Source organism: Carya illinoinensis, chromosome 3, assembly GCF_018687715.1.
Source record: "Carya illinoinensis cultivar Pawnee chromosome 3, C.illinoinensisPawnee_v1, whole genome shotgun sequence".
NCBI classification, from domain to species: domain Eukaryota; kingdom Viridiplantae; phylum Streptophyta; class Magnoliopsida; order Fagales; family Juglandaceae; genus Carya; species Carya illinoinensis.
The window spans coordinates 39,926,467-39,938,394 of NC_056754.1; the positions used below are offsets into that span (position 1 = coordinate 39,926,467).

General features: G+C 36.4%; 1 protein-coding gene across 1 annotated transcript; it reads right to left on the bottom strand.

Annotated features, from left to right (window-relative positions):
- Positions 1–2,968: 2,968 nt before the first annotated feature.
- On the bottom strand, positions 2,969–7,234 carry LOC122304222. The gene is made up of 5 exons (XM_043116340.1): positions 7,081–7,234; positions 5,728–6,616; positions 5,224–5,424; positions 4,829–5,024; positions 2,969–3,426 (listed from the first exon to the last, which is right to left on the bottom strand). The coding sequence occupies exons 2-5, from the start codon at positions 6,580–6,582 to the stop codon at positions 3,245–3,247; spliced, it is 1,434 nt and encodes a 477-aa protein (XP_042972274.1). The 5' UTR covers positions 6,583–6,616; positions 7,081–7,234; the 3' UTR covers positions 2,969–3,244.
- Between the last annotated feature and the right edge of the window lie 4,694 nt (positions 7,235–11,928).

An 11,928-nucleotide genomic window follows, 5' to 3' on the forward strand; every position in this document is an offset into this window, starting at 1 on the left:
TGAGCTTTCAAAAAATACGATATAGCGCTGTAAGTATTTTCTAAACTCTACTTTTAAATTTAAATATATTTTACTCATACAATAAATATTTGCTGTTAGTTGGCTGATTCCGGACTAAGTCCGAGGAGTTCGAGGGTCGAATGGATTGAGGACAGAGTGCTTGGTTTTGGTTGTTTGTGACTGCTTGATTATTTGTGCCATGAGGCGTGCTTTACATATTGCATACATGTGCATTTTATGTTAAGTGAGAAAATCATGTTTTGTTGGCGTAAATGGCTTTCGGGTGCATGTGTTTCACGAGCTCAAGCCGGGATGAGTTATTATCTCGGTGGAACTCTTCTGGTCATTCGGGAGTGGATAATACTGAGTGACATCCCCTGGGTTGTTGCAGGGCGACGACCAGATTGTACAATACGGTAACGCTGTCGTGTAGACTCCGTGGTCCCTAGAGTGGCGGGGACTAGAGGATGGCCTGGCCAGGTACGTGTTGGGTGCAAGTCTGGGCATCGCTCGTTTAGGTGTCACATGCGTAGTCGTTACTTGCGATGTGGCACAGAGCCAGGGTGTGCGGATGATCCCTAGGGGAGATCATGGTGCATGCATAATTGGATCGTTTTTATGGTTTTCGGATGCAGGCCATTTTCTGGAAAAATGGCAAAGTTTGGTTTTAAGGCTTTTGATCCATTTTCAGGGAAAATGGTGGTTTGGGCCATTGTCTGGGATAATGGCGAGGCTTGGTTTTAAGGATATGTTTTTGGGCCAAATAGAATTTTTGGCGTGCGTGGAAAAATATGATTTTATGGGTTTTGAGTATTGGCATCTTTTCATGCATATTGTTTGAGTTTTATATATTTTTATCTATTGATGTTTGGATTTTACTTACCTGCGGCACCATTTTTGGTTCCGTAGATTTTGGTCCAGGGTTCGAGGAAGAGAAGGAGTTCTGAGTTAAAGTTTAAGGTTTGTTGTTTGGTTTAAAACTATATTTGTGCTTTGTAATATTTTATTATGTATGTTTTTAACAGTTTTGTATTAATTAAGAAAAATTATGGTACTTAGTTATTAACTTTACTTTTCGTTGCGTGTTTCTCGTGCACATTCGTTGCTTATGCACACATTTGACATTCATCGATAGGGTGGTGACCCGTGATGTCACCATCCGGACGTCTCAATTTTCTCGTGTCTGTGCGTGGAGATTTGGGGGCGTCACAAACGAATAGGGGTTTTCGAGAAGGGGTAGTGTCAAAATTACTAAACTCTCCAATTTTTTACCTAAGAACGACAACATTGCCACCATGGTAATTTTGGCCGAAGCAGTTCGAAACATCTCGAAATGGTCGAAACTCTAGCTGGTCCTTTACATGTGTACTGATTACAGTTTTGTTACTGTAAATTACGGTCATTTTGACAACAACTGATTGAAAAACTTTGGTTTCTGCATCTAAGATTAAATTATTTCAACCTAAAATAAATTAGATTTCTTTGACTCAATATTTACCAGGAAACAATTACACTTGTTAGTAGAACTATAAAATTTGCTAATAAATTTGTAAATGAAATTAGAGACAGACAAACAATAACTACAAAGTGTATTAAGAGTTTTGGACAAGATGAACAAAGCGAACTCAACCATGTTTTTCTCATCCACATCCTAGGTGACAATGGAAAATCTAGTCCAGAAAATGTCGGACTACAAGTCAGGGGTGCTACCTGTACCCTTTTGACCACCGTGCAGGGGAAGGAGGGGCAGGTACCTGTCTCACCCATGTGGGGGTGGGAGACAGTTTGAATACAAATCTTACAAAAAATTTCAAAAAAATTACAGATCTTACAAATGAAGAAACCTATGGATAAAAATCTAACAAATCCAAAAAAAAAAAAAAAAACAAACAAACAAACCAACCAACCTAAATAATACAAAATAAATGCACAGACCCATAGGCTATGGTCATAGTCATGGGTCATACTATGCACAAATATTTAGAGATCTATAGGTAGATCTATATGGCCCACAATTGTGGTCGTGGGTTATTAAACTCACAAATCCGTCACAGCGTCACCCAGACACCCACAGTTGCAACCACTAGCCACAGAAGTTAGAACTCTCAACCCATAGAGTTCTAATGCTAGCCATGACCCACGACAACGGACAGAAATCCTTTGCCCACTTAGAAGAAGGGAATAGGGAGAAGAGAAAGGAGATAAAAGAGAGGATGGTGGCCACTGGAAGAAGATAACAGGGGAGAAGAAGGCAAGGAGGGAAGGAGAGAAAAGGGATAGTGGCTTGGAAGAGGGAATGAGAGGTGATAAGAGGAAATTTTCCTTTTATAGTTTGAATTATGTTTTGAAATGAAACGACCTCGTTTCTTTTAGCACAAATCTATTTTATATATATATATATATATAGTTGGATGGGGTTTATCTTAGACAGGCTGGGCCTTGTCCCCTCATGTATTTAACATGTAGGTAGAATCTAATGGGCAGGGCCCCTCTCTTCGTCTAGGTGGGGCCAAACGGGGGAGGGTGGGCAGGTGCGGTGGTGCGAGGATACAAGAAGGCTAGGTTTCCTTGCAAATACCTAGGCCAGGGTTCCTCTTCATACAAGGAGGTTAACAACTTCCCTTTTACCCTGAAATATCCTGAGAGTCCAGACCAGCCCATAATTACCTGATGCTGCTAAGCAGGTATGGTACTCAGCCCATTCCAAGACATACTCCAAGGCATTCCTTATCAAATTTAGCGGCACATGATGCTCTTGCTCCACCATGGCACATCATCAATAACAAAACCAAGTAACCCTAAAATATGCCAAATATGCCAAAGCAACTCAGATTGTTAACCATATTATGCTCGCCTACAATGCGACTTCAGAATGATTCTGCTCCACCATGCAAGACAGGAAGCCATTTGGTAAGCATAGTCGAATCACAGAGAGAGAGAGAGAGAGAGAGAGAGAGAGAGAGAGAGAGAGAGAAATTATATCATTTTATTGCACTTATACAGGTAAACAAATGGTTCTACTAAGTGTATCACGTCATAATAAACTGATTGGTTTGGCAATTACAGATGCACGCACGAGATAAGTAAATACCTTTATACAGAGTACATGAAATAATGACTTATTTACAGTAACAGATTTAAGATGAGGAATATGCAACAGAATCTGACCATGTGTCTGAAAAGTGAAGGTTTTCTTCACGTGCACCAGAAAGACACCATATTGCAAAGACAATTAATTGAACCTTCACCGTACACAGGAAAAGAGGTCTTCAAGGGAGGCATACAAGGGCTCAGCAGCCTTTGGTCTGTCCACCGTTCCAAGTAGAATATCAGACGTGCTGAGATAAGGATCGCCATAGAAGCGCAAGTTGGTGTCCATCCTTGTTGCAACAATATTCCCTTCCAAGGACACTCCCACAAATGCGCCTGTCATAGTTTATAAAAAAAATTACAAGATATCAGCTGTGCTCCTTCATTTTCAGGCTCCATAAAATATGCAAAAACCACATTAGAATGGAATACACGAAACATCCTTGAGATGCCTGTACTACCTCCTTGCAGAAATTATTACTGCACACTTTTTTCCTTTTGTCGGGTTTCTACCACAAACTGATTTAAATATTTAAACCAAAATACTTATTTTAACAGCAAATCAATAACTGATCTCTGGAACATGATACTTTGACATTTTCCTCTAGTCTCCGTTCACTCCATTTTTAGGCTGTCTTCTGAAAATAATTATGTTCAATTCCGTTATAACCTGCCCCATTTGAATAATGAAAGTGTTTCATCTCATCTCATCTCATCACTAAATCTTTCCCAAATTTCCTCGTTAAATATAACAAACAATTCAATTTTTTTAAATTTCAAAATAATAATAACATTAAAAAAATAATATTCTAATAATATTTTATTCAATTTTCAACTTTCATCTAAATCCATCTCATCTCACTATCCAAACCACACCTTAAAGTGCCAAGTACTGTACAACCAAAAGAGCATATACTCTTGAAAGCAGTAAACATATATATCAACCAATACAAAACCCATATACTAAAAAGAGTCATAAAATATATCTTTCCTCACTCGCCCTGAAATCAAGTTAAATTATATAAAACTGACAGAAGAATGCCTCCCACCAACCTCCCACCAAATTACAGCAAAGAAAAAAGTGGACGCCTAAGGTATGTACCAGAGTTCACATGAATACAGGTAGATGAGTATGGGCAATCTCCTATAAAATGTTCAAAATGGAACAAAAAAACATTTATTGCTACATTTTTCCTATAGTGTTAGTTGAAAGAATTCATGAAAATAAACTCAACCAACTGAATTAGGCTTTGTCAATTGATTGGTCAATATAAATCCATAAACAAGAAGCAGATGGCAGTGAATTCCCTGGCTTGACAAATTGGATGTTAATTCTCATTATATTTCACAGGTTTGAACAAGACTTGAGGAAGATACCCATTTTTTTTTTTTTTTTCAAATGATTATATTGATATAAATAGGCATCGCCCAAGGACACAAGATGGTATACAAAAGGTAACACCTATTTAAGAAGAGGAAACTTGAGGAAGAGACAGGTCAAAGCTAACGATATAAACAATTGTTTATCCCCTTTTTTCATGTTATTGCTATCTATAAGGTGCTCATAGCAGAATACGAAGACATACAAGTATGCAAAATTGATCCCCTATAAACCAATTGGTTTGTGTCGTTTTCATGAAATTGATAACTTATTTATACATTTTATATGCAGACCTATGAAAAAATAAAAAGAATAAACCAAGAAGTTAAAGAGAAAACCTAATAGATAACACAATACCTTTGCTACAACTGTAAGTGTAGCACATGCCAGAACCCCTATCTCCAGCACGAAGATCTGCTTCCAGCACTCTCCCAACAGGTCCTGCTGCAGCACTACAACCGGCACCAAGAGAGAAATGCATCCGACTACAAAAGGTCTTCACAGCTTTCAAATCGTGAAGCACTATTAAGAAGTCCATGAGCTCACCCCCAATCTGGGAACACATGGCAATTATAAAAACAATGGATGCCAAAGAATACGACTTCACATCTATGTAAAAGGAGTTCATCCCAAAACATGCATATCCAATATTTTTATTCTACACTATTCATATAAGTTGATAAATTTTCAAGTTTTATTGTAGCAGTAAAAGCCGGAAATATACTATAGAAGTACTAAGAACCAATGGTTACCTGAGCACCCCATCCTAAGCCCATGGAGAATATGGCTGACGGTGCAGACCATGATCCATCTGACCTTCGAGAAATGACCAAACCTGTGCCAAGTTTGTAAGTAACTAGAACACCAGCTTTAGCAACAGTTAAAATTGCCAGGCCTTTTGCTCCTTTCAAAACTGCTAAGGGTATGGACCTATCAGGATTCAACCTAGCAACCTGTGCATTCCAAAAACAATCTGAAGTTAAAAATCACTTTGTAAAGGATATCGTTACTTAGAATGTAATCAAAGTCCAACTTCTAACAGTACCATGAGCAGCTAGTTGACAAGTACATGAATGAAGGAAAGATTCAACACAAATAAAGCTCCATAACAGTATCTATGGGCTAGCATGAACTACATGCTTAGCAAGTTGAATCCTATATACAACATTACAAAGCATGAAACTGAACCTAGTTTTACAGAGACAAAGAAAATCTGACATGTATAAAGCAAGCTGTGATGTAAGTCAGAATTGCACCTGGCAGTAGCTTCTTAATGTATTGGAGGCTTTGTATATCTCATGTTCCATGGACCAACCAAGAGGAAGATTCAACCATCCTCTTGTGCATGTCCAATCGATGACATCATGCTTTGCTACTTGCACAGCATTGCTTATAGAGTTCACAAAAATACCCTGCAAAGGATCGAGCCTATCATAGCAGGCATCACAGACCCTCTGCGGATTTCTCTCCCTGAATCTAACAGGTAACAAGCACCTCCCCTTAGTACAAGCTCTGCAGAAAACCCCTCCACAAAACCGACAATGATGTCTTCCACGAGTCAGTGCCGTGAAAGGAGCAGTGCACTGCATACAAACTGTACTAGAACTATCTGGCAACCACTCGGGGGGCTCGGCCTCCAAGACCTCTTTGTACGCGCTATAATTAACTCCACTAGGCTCGAGGAGTGGTGGGGCACTGGGTATGTAAACAGAGGAATGAAGGAAGGTATTTCCATTCTTTCCAGACTCAAGAAACGAAACATCCGAACTGGGAAGTTGCTGATTTGAGGTGAGTCTTGGAACCGATTTGTTCTGGCCAGTTAAAATGGCAAACATGCCACTGAGCACATTCTTTAAGTTCACCTCAGGCGGAAAGTTAGTTGGCATAGAATTTCGAGTATCATCACTTGAATCATATCCTCCATCAAGAAATTCATCGGATTCAATTGGGAAATGGTATGAGTATTCTTGTTTAGAGGATTTTGAGCCTGATGGGGCTTGTGGCACAGACCATGGAGAATCACTGTAGTCATCTTCATAGTGGAATCTGGAATTGTCTTTTTCTATATTAGAGAGTGAAGAATACGAAACTCTTGCGTCAAAGTTTGCCATGCGCTATAACGGCCAAAACCAACAAGATGTATAACTGAAAATCCAAAATTTACACCCGTAAGAAACAGAGACAATGCTACAAGTTTTTTGCAACAAATTGGAAAAAAGACCTCCAATTACATGGAGATACGGAAAGAACTAATGAGCTCAAATTTTGTGGTGGAAGGGTCACTGGAGCTGTACATGTGGACGAACTTCTACAGAACGTAATAATCATATTCGTGTAAGGAACCATAGAGACGACCAATTTTTGCCTACAATTTTCGTGTTTGGACACAGTAATTCTTCAATTAAAAAAATTACAACCGAAAAATAAAGAGAGCTGAATTTAAGGAATTACAGAAACACCAGCCATCAGGAGAAACAATTAACATAATAGAAAAGAAGAATAGCTACGCAGACGCCCTGAATCAGTCTTTGCTTCGAATTAGGGTTTTCAAACCATATCTACGGTTACCTCAATATCAATTAGATCGAATAAATGGATAAATTTAATACCTTTTATTTCATCTGGAGAATTTGAAGTTGTTAGGGCATTCAATCACCAATCAAACCAACCAAAAGGACGACGAAGAAGGAAGAAGAGAAGAGGTTTGAAGATAACAAGGAAGAAGATGAGTTACGAAGTTAAAGATGACTTTTTGTTGCGTATGCGTATGCATATATTTATTAACGAAAAATAAAATATATGGATGGACCGGACCTCTATTGTCTAGGTCCAGTCCCTACAATACGCAGATTCTTAGGCCCAATTCTTAGGAATCACACCATATCCTATTCATCACGTCTATTAAAAAAAAATTTAAGAAGTGAAAAAGAAATTGGTGAACTGGTAATCTAGACTGATGAGTTTAGTCTGGTACTAATTTTTTTTTTTTTTAAATTGGTATGATTTCAATTTTTTTTTTTTAACACCGGACCGAATCGAACCAGATCGATTCATATATATACTTTAATTTGTTATATTATATAAAATATGTTTTATATAATTTTATAATTTTTTATATTATATATAAAAATTATATAATATATAATTATATAAAAAATAATTTTACATTATATGCTAAATTTCTAATTAATTTAAAATTAAATTTTAAAATCTAATTATTCATGTATAATAATAATCTAATAACATAAAATTAATATAACATTTGATGTGATATAAAATTAATCTTAATATAACATTTGTTATCATTGCAAGCACACGAGTATTTTACAACCACGGTATACATGATATATTCATATTTTATGCCATGACATCAGGCATTGTATATTCAATATGTTGTTTATTAATTTAAACGCATGGATATACTTTTGTTACTGCAGTCGTCGAGCCTACATTGACATGGATGATGGTAGTGGGCGATTGGTAGCCACTACAACACAATTAAGTTTTTGTGATGGTTTTAAATTTATGACAGTCTTGAAACCGTCACCAAAAATTAGTTTATGAAACTGTTACTAAAGATAGACGAGAAATGGTAATACATTCGAACTATGATAATGTTTCAATCGAACGTAACTCAAAACGATGTTATTTTGGAATGGGTACATGTATAAAATGTTAAATTTGAACGGTTCATGTACGTTCAAACATGAGCTGTTTTAAAATTAAAAATGGAATTTCAAATTAAAAACAAAAAATTGAGAATTGAAATACAAAAACACTAGATATATTAAATGATATTATTCATTACATAAAATATAAAAAAAAATAGCAAAATAAGAATAAAAAGTTTATTCATTACATAAAGTTACATTAGATATCTGGAAATTTTTATTCATTATTAATTAAAAAATGGATTTTTTTTATTCATTACACGAGATATTGTTCATTACATAAAGTTTAAAATTAAAAATAGAAGTTTAAATTAAAAAAGATCGAGAGTTGAAATACAAAAATACTAGATATATTAAATGATATGGTTCGTTACATAAAATATATATAAAAAAATAGCAAAATATAAATAAGAAATACAAGAAAAGTGCAAAAAAACTCAAAACAAGTTGTTTACAAAAGTATGAAATTCCTTAGTCATTGTAGTGACCTTTTCATTCAGGATATCTTAATGATGATCAACGTTAGTGACACTCTACTATACTGATGCGATTTGTCCATCTATATGCATATTAATATCTTAGACCATCTCATCAACCCAAGTAAGGCACGCATCGAGCCAAGCAGGGTGTGCATCCCCTACAGATGTACTCATTGACTGCTGACTAGTGGAACAACACTGATCTCAAATTAGGTCGGAGGAACAAGATCTGATGTAGGCCCAGGCTTACACCGAGCACGTCCCCTATCCTGTCCAATGATCCGACGATGTGAGGTCATGTCTAGGAGGCTCATCTGCTCAGTCAACTACTCCTTTGCCTTGAGTGGCACTCTTCGGTCCAATAATAGCATAGTAATGATCACCTCATATGGTAGGTTGTCAATGGAGATAATACTCATCTCATAACGGATCCTCTCAAATAACCGTAGTGGCAAGTTGATGGGCTCTCCATGTGCCAATCCTATAAAGAACTATGCGTAAATCCGACTGAAGGTGGCCTTATGTGCCACAGCACGTTTGTTACAACTATGAGATGCAACATATGGAAAAATGGGAGCAGCAACGTCTGGGAGAATGTGTTATTCTTATCAAATGTTGTGTGGTATCTCCTAGTGAGAAAGAAACAATCCTATTGTGGTTGTCATCTTGAGGTTGATTAGTATCCTTTCCCTCTGATTGGTCAACATCTTTGGCCGTAAACTCAATTGGGACAGTAGATGATGTAGATTGGCCTATGCCCTTAGCCTGAGCATCCACTGTACTCAATAGCTCAAATACACGATAAAGCCCGAGTAGCTAGGTGATGACATTCACTGAAACTCTTGCACCTAAACTTTAACTCAAACTAGTGAACTAAAAATTTAAAGCAGTTTTACTTACAAATATTTAGGTGTTGTAGTACCTAACATGGTCAAATCCACAATGATTGACTTATATGATAAGGAAAATAAACTTAAACAATGAAAACAAATTTCTAAAAGAAATGTGCAATTAAATAGAAGAGAAAATTACTAAAATAAAGATTTCTAAAGTAACAGAATAAAACTAAGATGATCAAATAAATTGATATAGAAAATGACTAAGGTTTCAAACATTCGTCTAATAATTTAGAATATTATCTCTGCTCAATTTACTTCAATTAAACTACAATAATGATTCTATTTAATTGGAAGATTTAGCATTTAAGGTCAAAAAAACTAATTACTGATAATTAAGCATGAACAATTAATGGTTAAAATATTCACAAACCTGTTTGAATATCACAAGATTTTTCAAGCATTCAATGTATTCGAAAATCACAATGAACCAATATAAATATATAGAAAATCAAAATATCTAATAAAAGAACCATTCAATCAATCAGATTCACAATATAAACTTTAATGTTGATCCGAAAATAATGTCTAAATTATTAGACTTCACCTCTAAATTGACCTTAGTATGAAAGTTTAACCAACCATATTCATCACAAGAGCCATGGAAATCAAAGAAATATTCTCCATTAGAAAATTAAAATAAAACACCAAATGCAATACTAGGAAAAAAAACCCTCACGAAAAGAGCAAAAGCGGAGAGAAGGTAGAGTCCAAGAAGAACTCCCTCTATCACTGCATGTTTCGCTCCAGCCTTTGGTGCGTCTCTATGCTTTTTCTTCGCTAGTTCATGCAGTGTCGCTCCAAGTTCCAGTCCAAATCCAAAGTTCAAAAAGTTCAAAATAATACTCCTTGCCATGCTCTCTCTCTCTCTCTCTCTCTCTCTCTCTCTCTCTCTCTCTCTCTCTCTCTCTCTCTCTCTCTCTCTCTCTCCAGCATTTTTTGTCCTCACGTAGCTTTCCGTAAGTCCCCTAAAACTAGAGCTTTTTTTTTTTTTTTCTCCTGAGCTTTTTTCAACTAAAGTCCACCATTTCATTCATTCAGCCCCCACAAACCCAAAAAATAAAATAATAACTCCTTTCATTCCAAAACTCCTTCAAGTCCGTAAGTCTTTTTTTATCATTCCTCTATTTTTGTTTTCCCTAGCCAGCCAACGTCCAAGCCTTGAACTCTCTCTCTCTCTCTCTCTCTCTCTCTCTCTCTCTCTCTCTCTCTCTCTCCTGCCACAAAACCAAACTGAAGACTCCCTCAAAAACCAGCCTGTCCCCCTTCGAGCTGAAGTGCACCGTCTTTGTGCTGCTCAGCTGCATAAAGTCCTTTCCATTTTTAGCCCCCCACTACATGTTTCAGAGTCCCCAGTTAAAGAACCTGCCACGTCTTCCCTTTCACGTCTGTTGTGCATCTAACTCTATGTAAAAGCCAGCCCCAAAACTTTCATTTTTCGTGTTCCTGTGCTGTTGCTTAAAGCCAGCAAACTCCCAACGAAAAAAGTTAGGCATTTATCCTCGTTCCCTCTCCTCTTCGTCCAAGCCAAAAGCTGTCTTTCACGTGCCCTTGTCCCAAGCTTCCAGCCCTTGCGTCTTGGTCAAAGATTACCTCCAAACCTTGTGCTGTCTTTTTCTTTTTATGGAAAGCTGAAGCCTTGCTGTGTTTTTGTTGGCATAAATGAAAAAGCAAAAATCAGAAATAAATTGAAAGGAAGACTTGAATATAAAAAATATGTTATTTGGAGGAAATATTGTCCAATTAAATCGCACGTTATAAAATTAAGAATAAACATAATATTAATCAATTTAAATCATAACTTGTATTTATGCCCATTAACCATTTATCCATCTAAAGCTAATAATATTGTCATGAAATAATTAAAATGTATTGGTTCTAAATGTATAAAATATGCAATATTTTAATTCAATTAGAAACCTCAACTGAACATTGTGTACATTTATAGTGTAAGATAATGCATCCTGGGGCATGAACGACATCTCCATATAAAACTCACGGACCATGGAGGGGTATATACCTCAAACTCTTCCCATCCCATGTCAGTTCGTCAAACTCGTTGATATACATTTCGCGTTCGGCCATAACAACTCTATAGCCTATCCGAGAAGTGTTCTGAGTTCCTTCCCTCCCCCATTTCCTAGTTGTCAAAGGATGAGCCATATTTTGCAATAAAAAAAGTATATAGATATATAAAACAAATTAAATCTATTTTGAAATACATTCAAACGTAGAACTTAACGTTCAAATGTAACAAAATAACATTCGAACGTGTAGCTTACTACATTCGAACATTAGGACTCAAAAGACCCACGAAATGTTACATTCGAACGTTTTATGTGAGTATGTTCAAATGTGTGAGTGCATTCATGATTATTTAATGTAACATTCGAATGTATTCCTAGATAAGT